General features: G+C 43.0%; 1 protein-coding gene across 1 annotated transcript in view; it reads right to left on the bottom strand.

Annotated features, from left to right (window-relative positions):
* Positions 1–9,237: 9,237 nt before the first annotated feature.
* The window catches only part of foxk2b (forkhead box K2b), a 16,534-nt gene continuing 10,846 nt past the window's right edge, over positions 9,238–14,925 (bottom strand). The window contains exons 3-9 of the mRNA XM_034301436.2: positions 14,824–14,925; positions 14,558–14,704; positions 13,648–13,841; positions 12,473–12,681; positions 12,164–12,361; positions 11,850–12,044; positions 9,238–10,388 (exon numbers count right to left, since the gene is read on the bottom strand). The exon at positions 14,824–14,925 is cut by the window's right edge and continues 46 nt beyond it. Coding sequence (XP_034157327.2) covers positions 10,198–10,388; positions 11,850–12,044; positions 12,164–12,361; positions 12,473–12,681; positions 13,648–13,841; positions 14,558–14,704; positions 14,824–14,925 — 1,236 coding nt within the window. The 3' untranslated portion in view covers positions 9,238–10,197. The remainder of the gene's footprint in view (positions 10,389–11,849; positions 12,045–12,163; positions 12,362–12,472; positions 12,682–13,647; positions 13,842–14,557; positions 14,705–14,823) is intronic.

Raw genomic sequence — 14,925 nt, 5'->3', positions numbered from 1 at the left:
AGCTAGCTCCCCAGTACAGAATAATAAAACTGGCATTCCTATCCGGGGCTGGATTGTGTGTGTGTGTGTGTGTGTGTGTGTGTGTGTTTATGTTGGCACTGGTGTTTGGAATTAATGGACGTGATGACATGAATGACTATCACTAATGAATGAGTAATGACTGTAATATCAGTAGAGCCACTGATCCAAAGTTTAAATATCAACAATAACTAAATATTTATGAAAGTATTCATATATTTTTGTAATTTACATTCACAACACAATGCTCTAAATGTTTAGGTGGGTCAAGTCATGAGAAAAGATACACAACCAATTTATAACCAATTTAGGGTGTGAAAGCTACACAAAATCACAGGAAGATCAACATTTAACAACAATTTACAGGAATGTTTACAGCGAAAACAAGACAAAACTGTCCTCAGATGACTCTAACAGTATTATTAGCCTAGCTAGCATATAGCAATTAAGTCTTTTATATGGACAACATAAAGGCACAGTGACAACGAAAATAAAACAAAACTATCTCAGATGTGTTGATAAATTTCTAATCTAGGATCCAGTATAGTTCTAGATTTATGATTTAGCTAGCTAGCATTTGCCCTTTAGGTCTTATATGGAAAATGTAAAGACACAGTGATGGTGGAAGTGAAAGAAAACCGACAGGAACATCAACATTTACTTCAGATGTGTTTTTCACTTCGGTACGAAAGACTCCTTAATAGTAAAATACCGATTTTATAACCGGCGCTAGTTTGCATGTAGCTGTTAAGTCTTTTATACAGACTACAAAACAACACAGTGGAAGCGCAAATAAAAAAATAAAAAAAAACGACTGTCAGGAAAACTACTAAGAAATGACGATAATGACATTAGCATTGAAGGCTCACTACAACGTTTTATATTGAGAAACATCAACATTGCATCACAACTCTTAAAGCTGTCAGAAAATCTCTTCAAAATTTTGAACACTTCCTATGAAATATCTGTCATAACTGCTTATAATTCTTTGTAATCAGGTAACAGTTCTTCAGTTGCTTTTTGGACAAGCGCTGAAGTTGAACGATAACTCAACGCTCAACTATTAATCGCTTGTTGAGTCACAATGTTGTTGCAACTTAAGTGTCGCAGTTAAAACGGATAATACCTTTAAATTACCTTTAATATTTACTAACATCTCTAATGAAACTTCAGAAACCTTTAAATTATACGCCTCATTAAACGCAATGGAGAGTATTTCAAATGAAAATGATGCAACGTCAACGTCAACGCAACGCGCACTTCACTAGCGCATCGTGATCCGTGGTGTTCTTTAAATGTTTGTGCGACCAAAGCGGTCAAAGTGACGCAAAGGAGTAACATAAAGGAGAAAATTACATCAATTCTCCAAACTGTCCTTACATCCTGACATCAATGTTGGTCAAAAGACAAAAAAAAAACCCTCCATCTCAGAATAAAGCTTCATATATACACACAATGTAAACATTTTATATTAACTGCCATTACATAACACAATAATAACATGAACAAACCATTAACGTCAGTATTAATACACCATCAGTGATCTTAACAAAGTGACTAACACATGTATCAATTAACCTGCATTGAAGTTCAGCATTAAAGTTACACCTGCAATGACTGATATGAACCAACACCTTAATTAACGTCTGCGCTTGTTAACGAAACTCACAAGTCAGGCTGAGAAACCTGAAAAGTTCGCATGTTCACACCAGGACTCCAGAGTTCAGTAAGTCATCAACAGGTAGTAATGAATTATTTTTAGTCATGCATTAGTCAATGAAGGTGTATTTCATTACTATTTTAACAAAATAATCTGTGTTAACGTTCTTAACATTACGTATCGCTTATTAATGCTGAAGTTCAGCTAAATAATAATCACACAGTTGGTGTTTCAGAGCATCTGTAGATACTGATATGACAGGAAATCTAGAAAACCTACTAAATATAGTTTTAGAGATATTCTCATTTTAATTTTACAGTTCCGGGAAAATAATTAACCCTACTCTCGTCTTGTTTTTGTCCAATTAAATGCTCTCTAGGATGCAGACGTCCCGCCCCTGTTTGTCTTTCTCTGCAGTAGCAGCTCGTTAAGGCTCGTTGGTGCGTTTTCGGCTCTTCGTCTTCCCAAACACTATTTCCTTTTCCAACATGGTTTACTGGAGAAGAAATGGTTGGAGTTTATTCATTTGGAAGAAGGAGAGCTGGTGGTCAGATGACAGGCAGTTTTCTGAGGAGCGGTTTACCAGCTAGTGACTGCTCAATGCCGAGATGTCGCTACCTCAGATTGATCGAGAAATCTGTCTTTATAGAAAATTGAGGCTTCTCTAAAACAACATGGCATCTCATGGTGTTGAATATCATCCTGGTTACAGTGGACAGGCACTTTGTGGGTGAAGGCGGTGGTGAGAAATCCTCCCCCAGCTGAACAAAAGCCCTCATTAAACTCTTCACTGGTCTCCATGTTTAGCTAGCTCGCTAAGCTACTTTTGGGTTTGTTTAGATTCGGCGGGGGTGTGGCCTATCTCGAACGCTATTGGCTGTTCTAGCACTTCAACACGATGTCATTTTAAAAAGGAAATATGTCAAGGTATGGAATCAAATCAGGTTTCTAAAGCCATTTCATATGGAGTTTACGGGAACCTTAATGTAAAGCTTTCCAAAGAATCTGCTATAAAAATGACTAGAAACAGGCAAGTTTTCTGTGGGTAAATTTGTACTTTAATTTTTTCCGACTTACAGTTGAGCAGTTGAGAATTACGAGCCTTGCTCAGTGGCAAGATGGCGGTGTTGTGGGATTTGAACAAACAGCTCAATTCAGTTATGTACCTTAATGATGTTTCGCTATAATACATTTCCTAAAGATATACAAGTCAAACTCTAGAGGCAACCATTAAACCCTTGGGTTAGAACCGATTTTTTTCGTATGATCCTGCAGCTTTAACGATATTGTTAATGTAAGTGTCAAACTCCCAGCCAGTCACAACAAGCTGGGCTGGCAGTTTGGCAGCCTTTTGATATTTTAATAATACCAAGCCTGATTTCCAGGTAATATTCTCAACGCCAAGGAATTCGAGGAACTCTGTTAAATGGAGCTCCCATTTAATTAAAGACTTGCCACAACAGGGTATGATTTATACACTTCTTCCTTTATGCAAATAATCGGATTTGGCTCGAATCGTATTGGATGGCTATGTCTTCCCTCCTTCATGTCAATCCTCAGTGAGATAAACATGGTTTTATGTCATTTTTTTGTGGTTTCGAGGCAATTTATTATCAATAAAGCCCTACAGCTTTACCTCATTTAACCTTTACCTTAGCCTTTTACCTGAGCCAACCTCAATGTCTGTTCTAGTAGACAGACATACACACAGATGGGCAGACAGTACACACTCACCTCACTATACAGACCTACATGTGACTGAGGTAAAATATAGAGCCGTAATTTACCTCATTTAATCTTTACCTTAGCCCTTTATCTGAGCCAACCTCAATGTTTCTGTGATTCCGGACACAGGAACAGCTTTTAGTTCTTCAGTAAGCAGGATTCATTAAACCCTTTTAGCAGTTTACGTTATTAAATAAAAAAAATAACATCCTGCTTTCTGGAGAGTTATTTTCCTGAATTTTCAGCTTGGGCTGATGTTTTACTGTCACTCCTGGTTTTTTTCTACTCCAAGTTGAATTAATTTTAGTTGAAAGAATCAGCTGAACCTGCAAATATGGATTTGGTCTCCTGTAGAACATCATAACATTAAACATCCCCTCGTGTAATTTTGGTGATAGAAAGAATAATCCTCAAAAGGATTAAGATATGTTACTGAACCAAAGATTTGCTTCTTGTACTAATGTCCTGGGCTACGCCAAGAAAAGCCTTAATAACCCTTAACCATCCACCCACTTAGATGTTGAGCTAATTTGCATAATATGCAAAACCTAGTTTTGCAAACTAGACCTGGGATTTTTTTGTTCTACGCAACGTGATAAGAACTGGCCGTTGAGGGAGGCTACGTGGAAAGGGTGCTTGGACCCCGCCAATTGCTGCTTGAGGGGATGTTTTATAAATGCAACTGTTGATCAATGAATGCAGAAAGAAAGAAAGAAAGAAAGAAAGGTGAGTGTGTTGAAGCGAAGCTGCTGATTGGTCAGCTGCTGTGACATCAGTTATTACATCATCAGTCTGTCACTGTGTTTCAATGGGAAAGTCACACTTCCCAATTCACACTTTCATCTGAAATGGTTTAAAATGTATAAAGTTTAATAAAAATAATCCACACTGCAGCTCTCACTGAAATTCCCCGGAAAACAATGTGAGCGGATTCAGAATCCTAAACACTTCAGACTGCACTGAGCACAGAAAAGCAGGGAACAATGGGAAGAAGAGGAAGAACAGCGAGGACTAAAAGCACTCTGTTTCCTGTGCAAACACACACACACACACACACACACACGCACGCACACGCACACAAACACACACACAAAGAGGTGTGAGGATCCATTGGTTTTATTTTAACAGAGTTTTACTCGGTTCTCTCGGTCTCCAGGGCAACGCCTCCCACGCCTGTGTGCTACAGAGATGTGTTCATTAATACACACGCCACACACACACACACACACACACACACACACACACAGAGAGAGTGTTTCTGGCCATGAGCGACAAATACACAGACAGACAAAGCAGTGTCTACACACAGGGAACATTAAGTGTTTGAAATTCCTAAATTTATCTTTTAAAGCTGTAAATGGAAAAGTCTACTTTTATTTTTTAAAGCTTTTATTTCCTGAATGCTCAACTAATTTGTCACAGTAAGGGTTTGATCAGCTAGGGCTTTGTTTGGTAAACATGAACATCCTAAAAATAGTATATATTCAAGTCCAAATTTCATTTTGAAATGTCTACTAATCGAGAGTCAGACGGTCAGTGAAACCCAATCAAACCATGACAATCATGAAACAACAGATACACAGACAGACAGAGACAGAAGGACAGACTAAAACAGACGGACTATGACAGCCAATCACAGACAGAGGCTAAGACAGACAACCCGGACACACACATCTCCATGGTAACTCCACGGTAGACCGACATCACATCAGAACCTTCCTAAAGATCAACATGGTCATGTGACTGAGGTCATTTATAGAGTCGTCACTCTCCTAAGAGTCGTCAGAAGTTGCAGCTTTCTTGCTGAACACACACACACACACACACACACACACACACACACACACTCTCACTCACCTGTATCTGTCCCACACATGAAGCACTAACCTTTCTATCCACTGGGGGGCAGCAGAGAGCTGAACAGCCCCTGAGCTGAAGGACTGAAATGACCTTCTTTGACACGTCCTCTGATGTTGCACTAGGAGGTGTACAGTGAAGATGAGGTGAGGAGGTGAGGGGGTGAGGAGGTGATGATATGCATTCGGACTCGTTTTTTTGTCTGTGTAGCTTTTAAAACCACTGGGTTTCTGTAACAGGCTGAGTGGGTTAATAGAATTCCTTCTTTAAGAAATAATCTGGTTTATTAGCACGGGGGGGAAAAATCACATTTTGATTTCAATGAATATCTGAGGTTTGAAAAACACCACCACAAAACCACACGCTATCCATCAGGAGACATTTCTGGGTTTCTACTGCCCCCAGTGGTCATGAGAAGAACTGCCACAAGCAGCGTGGACAGGGACGTTATCGCATCATAAAATCTATGAGCCAATCATGTTCCAGTATGTAAATACAGAGCATCCAACATCGGTTTAACAGTTTATACAAAGAACAGCCTTCAAAACAACTTCTGGATGACTCTAAAATGCACTGCTGTTGTGACATTGTCTTCTGCTTCCCTTCCACTTCTCCATCCCTTCCCAATCATTTCCCCTTCCACATCTCCATCCCTTCCCATTATTATTCCTTCCACTTCTCCATCCCTTCCCATCATTATTCCTTCCACTTCTCCATCCCTTCCCAATCATTTCCCCTTCCACATCTCCATCCCTTGCCAATCATTTCCCCTTCCACATCTCCATCCCTTCCCAATCATTTCCCCTTCCACTTCTCCATCCCTTCCCATTTCCCCTTCCACTTCTCCATCCCTTCCCAATCATTTCCCCTTCCACATCTCCATCGCTTCCCTTTATTATTCCTTCCACTTCTCCATCCCTTCCCAATCATTTCCCCTTCCACTTCTCCATCCCTTCCCATTTCCCCTTCCACTTCTCCATCCCTTCCCAATCATTTCCCCTTCCACTTCTCCATCGCTTCCCTTTATTATTCCTTCCACTTCTCCATCCCTTCCCAATCATTTCCCCTTCCACTTCTCCATCCCTTGCCAATCATTTCCCCTTCCACTTCTCCATCCCTTCCCATCATTATTCCTTCCACTTCTCCATCCCTTCCCAATCATTTCCCCTTCCACATCTCCATCCCTTCCCAATCATTTCCCCTTCCACTTCTCCATCCCTTCCCATTTCCCCTTCCACTTCTCCATCCCTTTCCAATCATTTCCCCTTCCACATCTCCATCGCTTCCCTTTATTATTCCTTCCACTTCTCCATCCCTTCCCAATCATTTCCCCTTCCACTTCTCCATCCCTTCCCATTTCCCCTTCCACTTCTCCATCCCTTCCCAATCATTTCCCCTTCCACATCTCCATCGCTTCCCTTTATTATTCCTTCCACTTCTCCATCCCTTCCCAATCATTTCCCCTTCCACTTCTCCATCCCTTCCCATCATTATTCCTTCCACTTCTCCATCCCTTCCCAATCATTTCCCCTTCCACATCTCCATCCCTTCCCAATCATTTCCCCTTCCACATCTCCATCCCTTCCCAATCATTTCCCCTTCCACTTCTCCATCCCTTCCCATTTCCCCTTCCACTTCTCCATCCCTTCCCAATCATTTCCCCTTCCACATCTCCATCCCTTCTCATTATTATTCCTTCCACTTCTCCATCCCTTCCCAATCATTTCCCCTTCCACTTCTCTGGCCCATCCCAATCATTTCCCCTTCCACTTCTCCATCCTTCCCACACATTTCCCCTTCCACTTCTCCATCCCTTCCCAATCATTTCCCCTTCCACTTCCCATCCCTTACCTATTATTTTCTCTTCTCCATCTCTTTTCCCCATCCCTTCCCCCTTTCCATCCCTTCCTCATAAGTTTTCCTCCCACGTATCTGTTCCTTTCCCATCTCCTTCGCCAGCATTATCCTTCCCTTCTCTATACCTTCCCATTTCACTTTCCATCCCCTATCACGTTCCCATTTTTTTATCCCTTCCCAATCATGTTCTCTTCTCTATCTCTTCCTTTGCCCTTTCTTTTTGCCACGTCTCACTGTCTCTTCACATCTCTTCACTTCTCCATCACCTCCCCCTCACTCTCCTTCCCTTTCCTGAGTCTTCCCTTTAGAACTCCAAGCAGTGTGTTTAGGATGCATCCCACTCCACAGCCACGGATCTGACCATCCGACTCCATGATGAATGAGTGCGAAGGGTTTATGAAGGAAACACAGGAAGGCAGAAGTGATGTAGGGATTTAAATTAATTTATAAAAAAAAAAAAGCATCTTCCCAGTGAAGCAGAACAAACATTGATCTTTTTTTCTTCTTTTTGCATACTTACATCCTCGGGAACACGTACAATCAACCTGTGAATAGACTGGAGCAATCCGGCTAAACCAACCGAAACCACATTGAGCCAGGGATGGAAAACCTGCAGGCTAGTGGGCGGAGCTTAAATCCCAAACAGCAACTCTTATGTCCTTATATGGACTCAAAGCCACGCCTACTGTCACTGAGCCTGTTACGGAGAAGCATTATGAGCAGGGAGGAATAACGACGACAACGAGATGCAGATGTGGAATTTTTGCCAGCTGCCGTCTTCAGTTCCCGGCTCAGGTGTGTTTATTGTTATTAGCACGTTAGCTGCAGCATCAGAACTCTGTAAAATCACATCTCGCATCTTTTACATATGAAAGTATGAAAACTTAGGTGCAAGAAAAAAGGCTCGGACTCGACAGGATGAAAACGAACACTTATTCCATATATATATATTTCTTTAAAAAAAAAAAAAAAAAGAAAAAGAAAAGAAAAACTTGACAGAAGAAAAGAGGTTTCCTAACCGAATATGAAGACGAGCGAGTGTCCGATATCCTCCGCAGCTGGTCTGTTTGACGTATAATTCCATGGAAATTAATTTGTCTCTATAAATGTCCACAAAGTACACAAAAAAAGCAAAAATGTGCGCTCCACATAACAAAATACTGCATATCTCACTGTGTGATCCTGTGTGTGTTTGAGGGCTTAGCTGCCAGAAAGAGTTGATCCCTTTAGTTGACAAATAAAGCTATAAACTACGCAAAACACACACACACACACACACACACACACCCTCTCTGTCGTCAGGTTGTCGGTCGTCTCTGGTGAGTCGTGTTACAGATGAGCTGCCGAGGTGCGGAATGTGGAGGAGACGCTGGACACAACGCAGACACGAGCTGAACTCCTGATTCTGGTGGAAATCACGTGCGTGTGTTTGTACCATCTCACTCACTTTCTCTCACACACACACACACACACACACACACACACACACACACACACAGACGCAAGTGAGTACAGACAGGTGAGCTCAGATCACAGGTGTAGTCTGTGTATGTGTGTGTGTGTGTGTTAGAGCTGGGCGACATGATGACATGATCCTAACGTTGCTGTAAATTACATCATAACACACTTTTCTGAGCTTCTGGGAGAAAAACCGAAAGAGAAGGAGAGAGTGAGAGAGAGAAAAAGAAAGAGGAATGAGATGCAAGACAAAGAAGGGGAGAGAAGGGTGAAAGAAAGAGAGAGGGAAAGGGCGCGAGAGAGAGAGAGAGAGAGAGAGAGAGATGGAAAGAGAGAGAGACAGAGTTAGAGAGAGAGAAAGAGAGGGACAGGGCAAAAGAGAGACAGACAACCAAGAGACACAGGGTGAGAGAGTAGGAGAGAGAGAGCCGAAGAGAGAGAGAGAGACAGAGAGATGGAGAACGAGAGAGAGAGAGAGAGAGAGAGAGAGAGAGAGATGGAGAACGAGAGAGAGAGAGAGAGACGGAGAACGAGAGAGAGAGAGAGAGAGAGATGGAGAACGAGAGAGAGAGAGAGAGAGAGAGAGACACAGAGAGAGCGAGAGAGAGAGAGATGGAGAACGAGAGAGAGAGAGAGAGAGAGACAGAGAGAGCGAGAGAGAGAGAGAGAGAGAGAGAGAGAGAGAGAGAGAGATGGAGAACGAGAGAGAGAGAGAGAGATGGAGAGAGAGAGACAGAGACAGAGAGAGAGAGAGATGGAGAACGAGAGAGAGAGAGAGAGAGAGAGACAGAGAGAGAGAGAGAGAGAGAGAGAGAAAGTGAGACAGAGAGAGAGAGAGAGAGAGAAAGAGAGAGAGAGAGATGGAGAACGAGAGGGAGAGAGAGAGACAGAGAGAGAGACAGAGAGAGAGAGAGATGGAGAACGAGAGAGAGAGAGAGAGAGAGAGAGATGGAGAATGAGAGAGAGAGAGAGAGAGAGAGAGAGAGAGACAGAGAGACAGAGAGAGAGAGAGAGAGAGAGAGAGAGAAAGTGAGACAGTTAGAGAACTGGTGTTTATGGTGAGACTCCCAGGACAGTAACAACTCATTTATCAAGTCAATGTTTTAATCTCATTAAATAATTCATTAAATTTCACTCCGGGTTTAAAAAATAAAAAAACAAAAATAAACGTCATGGTTTCGCTAACAGACTGTGATGTGTATCGTGATCTGATATATACCATATCACCCAGCTCTAGTGTGTGTGTGTGTGTGTGTGTGTGTGTGTGTGAGTATAAATATATAAATACGAGCTGCAGTCTTTTGGGAGATTGTAGAAATGTGTGTGTTTGGTGTAAGAGAGAAAATAACGATGACATTCCCGTAAACGGAGAGGAAGCCGGGCCCTATAGAGCAGGCGGGTGGGCGGAGTCTGTAAGTGGGCGGGGTTTTACTCCAGGGGTGATGCGGGACATCCGTTTGAGGTTTTTTTTTTTTTTTTTTGCTTCATATTGAACAGTCAGTAACGGACATGACAACAGAGAGAGAGAGAGAGAGAGAGAGAGAGAGAGAGAGGATGAATAAGACAGACAGTGAGAGGTGGAGCTGTCCGCAAAGGGAAGGGGGCGGGGCTTATGTTAATGCCTAGTCATGATTGACAGCAGTGGGCGTGTCCGTGTCGGCTGTTCCGTTAGGGTCAGAGGCGGCGCTGTGCTGCTGCTCCTCCGTTTTCTGTCGTTTACTCTCAGGCTGCTCGCTCTCTCCGTTCTGTCGTTTAGTGGGCAGAGAAGCGGAGACGGACGCGTGAGCCGCCAACAGGTGGAGGGGACTGGACACTGCGCGCGCACACACACACACACACACACACACACACACACACACACACACACACAGAGAGAGAGAGAGAGAGAGAGAGAGAGAGAGAGAGAGAGAGGAGTAAGGAATAACCAAAACAGGTTTATCAGCATTAACCAAGAATCCCACTTCTGCCAAATTCTCAGATACAGAGTGAGAACAAAAAATAAACAAAAAGAAATAAACAAAAAGAATAACAAAAAATAAAGTCAAAATGACACAAAAATAAAATAATAAAGGAAAGAATGGAAAACAAATTAAAGAACAAAATTTAAGTTAAGAATAAAAAAGTAAAACAAAAAATAAAAGAAGAAAAACTGATGATGTTGAAATGATAAAAAAAAGAAAAGCAATTAAAGAACAAAATTTAAAGAAAAAAAAAACACACAAAATATATAACTTATATAACTCTGTGTGTGTGTGAGTGTGTGCGTGTGTGTGTGTGAGTGTGTGCGTGTGTGTGTGTGAGAGTGTGAGTGTGTGTGAGTGTGTATGTATGTGTGTGTGTGTGTGTGTGTGTGTGTGTGTGTGTGAGAGAGAGTGTGTACCTGTGCTGGCTGTAGCGATGGGCAGCATGTGTGTGTATATGAGTGTGTGTGTGTGTGTGTGTGTGTGTGTGTGTGTGTGTGAGTGTGTATGTATGTGTGTGTGTGTGAGTGTGTGTGTGTGTGAGTGTATGAGTGTGTATGTATGTGTGTGTGTGTGAGTGTGTGTGTGTGTGTGTGTGTGAGTGTATGAGTGTGTATGTATGTGTGTGTGTGTGAGTGTGTGTGTGTGTGTGTGTGTGAGTGTGTGTGTGTGTGTGTGTGTGTGTGTGTGTGAGTGTGTGAGTGTGTGTGTGTGTGAGTGTGTATATGAGTGTGTGTGTGTGTGAGTGTGTGTGTGTGTGTGTGTGTGTGAGTGTGTGTACCTGTGCTGGCTGTAGCGATGGGCAGCATGTGTGTGTATATGAGTGTGTGTGTGTGTGAGTGTGTGTGTGTGTGTGTGTGTACCTGTGCTGGCTGTAGCGATGGGCAGCGTGTGTGTGTATATGTGTGTATATGAGTGTGTGTGTGTGTGTGTGTGTGTGTGAGTGTGTGTGTGTGTATGAGTGTGTGTGAGTGAGTGTGTGTGTGAGTGTGTGTATATGAGTGTGTGAGTGTGTGTGTGTGTGTGTACATGTGTGTGTATATGTGTGTATATGTGTGTGTGTGTGTGTGTGTGAGTGTGTGTGTGTGTATGAGTGTGTGTGTGTGTGTGTGTGAGTGTGTGTGAGTGTGTGTGTGTGTGTACCTGTGCTGGCTGTAGCGATGGGCAGCATGTGTGTGTATATGTGTGTATATGAGTGTGTGTGTGTGTGTGTGAGTGTGTGTGTGTGTATGTGTGTGTGAGTGTGTGTGTGTGAGTGTGTGTGTGTGTGTGTGTGTGTGAGTGTGTGTGAGTGTGTGTGTGTGTGTGTGTACCTGTGCTGGCTGTAGCGATGGGCAGCATGTGTGTGCCGTTCTGTGTGATGGTTTTGATTGGCAGTTGGTGTTGACCCAGTGGAGCCTGCTGCACTATGGTAACCGTCTGAAGGGGCGTGGCCGCGCTGCTCTGGATGATCCGATTGGCCGAGCCTATGGAGGTGTGAGTGATGGTGGGGACGGCTTCTACTTTCACTACACACACACACACACACACACACACACACACAGTGAACTCTGTGAACTCACACACACACACAGTACACAGTGTACACATCTCTCTACAGCCTGTACACCAAGGCGTGACCTCTGACCTTTGCCCTCTGCGTGCACGGCGCCGTTCTCCTGAGGCTGAGGGGCGTGTGGCGGTTTAGCAGCGCTGACGGGGATCTGATGGAGAACGTGGAGAGTCTGCATCAGCGTCTGAGGAGCAGCCGAGGAGGAGGAGGACGAGGAGAACATCACGGGTCTCTGAACCGCTATCAGCACCGGAGCACTGCTCACTGGAGAACCTACACACACACACACACACACACACACACACACGTTTATTTATTTATTTACGGTACACGTCCAGCATGACGTGTGTTCCGTGCTAGCCGAGGTTAGCGTGTAGCGTGTACCGGGCGTGGCCTGTGCCAGATGAGCCTCCTGGATCACGGCCAGTTTCGGCTGTATGGCGGCGGCGGCGGCGGTGACAGGAGGCGGGGCAGGGGCGGAGTCTGTCTCCGAGGGAACGGGCGAGCCCTCTCGTGACAGGCTGTCAGGGGTCTGGACGCCGCTGGAGTGGGCGGAGAGAACGCCGGAATGGCTGGGTGATGCCGGGGCGCTCCTGTAACAAAGGTCAAAGGTCAAAGTGAAAGAATTAAAAAAAAAAAAAATTAAGGATAAACATTAAACTAAACGTGTGCGAAATGTGTGAAAATATAAACGATGATTAAAGTTTGTGTTAATGTTTTTTTTATTATTTTTTTTTTTTTTAATAAAATGGAGTCTATGTTCTTCCCTTTTCAACTAGAAGTTATTTTATTTCATAAGAATGAAAGAAGAAATGAAAAGACTAAAGTAAGAATAAAAAATAAATAAAAGAACTAAGAAAATAGATGTAAGAAAGAAAGAACAAAAAATAAAAAGAAAACAAATGTAAAAAAAAAATGAATATACAAAAAAGAATTAAAAAAACAATAAAGGAACAAAAATGTTGTTATTTGAAATAAACAAAGAAAACAAACGAAAAGAACAAAAGGAGAAAAAAAACTGATGTCAGAAAAAAACTGTAAAAAAACTGAACAAACAAAACTTACAAAACTGATTTAATAAAAATTAAATAAATAAATAATAAAAGAATAATCAATAAAAACAGAAAAACTGATTTAAGAAAATGCTTTAAAAAATAAATAAAAAGCTAATACAAGAATAAAAAATAAGTAAACAAAAAGAATGAAAAACATTAAAAGAACAAAACACTGATGTAAAAAAAATGAATTAATTAATTTACAAAATTAAGATTTAAAGTATAAAAAAGAAATATAAATTCATAGAAGAAAAACAAAAACAAAAGCATTAAAAAAAACAATTGAGGTAAGGAAGAATGGGAAAAAAAGGTAAAGAATCATTTAATTCATTTCCCTTTGTTCATTCTTTCTTTTTTTCTTTCAGATGGAAATTAAAAGAGTTATAAGTGTTAAATATCACGACACAGCCACCAGGTGGAGCCAAAGCACCTCGCTGACAACTCGGAAGAGTATTAAGGCTACGAGTGTGTGTGTGTGTGTGTGTGTGTGTAAGCTCCGCCCACCTGGACGAGAGCGGTCCGAGCGGGGTTCTGAAGCAGGGAACTCCGCGAGGTCTGCGCTTCCTGAAGGCCTGCTCGATGAGTTTCCCCTCTGAGGACGGATCTATCCTCCAGAACGAACCCTTCCCCGGCTCCTCCTGAGAGCGAGGCACCTTGATGAAGTACCGGTTCAGAGACAGGTTGTGCCGGATCGAGTTCTGCAACACACACACACACACACACACACACACACACACACAGAGAGAGAGACAGATTCATATCTCGCTCACAGGCGTTTCAGGTTCAGTCTCCAGTGATGAAGTGTAAATAAGGAGTAAAGAGTTTATAGTCCTATAACATAGAGTTTATGTTTATGTGTGTGTGTGTGTGTGTGTGTGTGTGTGTGTGTGTGTGTGTGAGCGAGTGCATGTGAGTGAGTGTGAGTGTGAGTGAGTGTGAGTGAGTGTATGTGTGTGAGAGTGTGTGAGAGAGTGTGTGAGTGTGTGTGTGAGAGAGTGAGTGTGTGTGTGAGAGTGAATGAGTGAGTGTGTGTGTAAGTGTGTGAGTGCGTGTGAGTGAGTGTGCAAGTGTGTGTGTGTTTGAGGGTGAGCGAGTGTGTGTGCGAGTGTGTGTGTGAGTATGTGTGTGAGTATGTGTGTGCGTGTGTGTGCGCGCGTGTGTGTGTGAGTGAGTGAGTGTGTGCGTGTGAGTGAGTGTGCTTGAGGGTGAGCGAGTGTGTGAGTATGTGTGTGTGTGTGTGTGTGTGTTTGAGGGTGAGTGTGTGTGTGTGTGTGTGTTTGAGGGTGAGCGAGTGTGTGTGTGAGTATGTGTGCGTGTGTGTGAGTGAGTGAGTGTGTGTGTGTGTGCGCGTGTGAGTGAGTGTGAGTGTGTGTGTGTGTGTGTGTGTGTGTGTGTGTGTGTGTTTGAGACTGACCTGCCAGCCCTTATCCGCACTCCTGTAGTAGGGGTAGTTCTTGGTGATGTGTGTGTAGATGCCGTTGAGCGTGAGCTGTTTGTCCGGAGCGAGAGTGATGGCCTGCACGATCAGCTGAGCGTACGAGTACGGAGGTTTGGAGTCGTCCTGCGGAGAGGCGGAGAGAGAACGCGTTTAGAGATCACGTGGCCCGATTTATCGTATCGATCTTAATCATTACGATCACGACTACGAGGCGAAGCGAGGTGAGAAGTGAGAGCTCTTACTTTGGGACTGTCTCCTCCTGACGCCTCTTTATCGTTCTCCGAGTGAGAGTTATCGTTGATCAGGTGCAGGTCCGAGGACACGATGCGGCCCACTTTGTAGCC

Source organism: Pangasianodon hypophthalmus, chromosome 29, assembly GCF_027358585.1.
Source record: "Pangasianodon hypophthalmus isolate fPanHyp1 chromosome 29, fPanHyp1.pri, whole genome shotgun sequence".
In the NCBI taxonomy this organism is placed as follows: domain Eukaryota; kingdom Metazoa; phylum Chordata; class Actinopteri; order Siluriformes; family Pangasiidae; genus Pangasianodon; species Pangasianodon hypophthalmus.
This window is presented reverse-complemented; position numbering and strand designations above follow the sequence as displayed.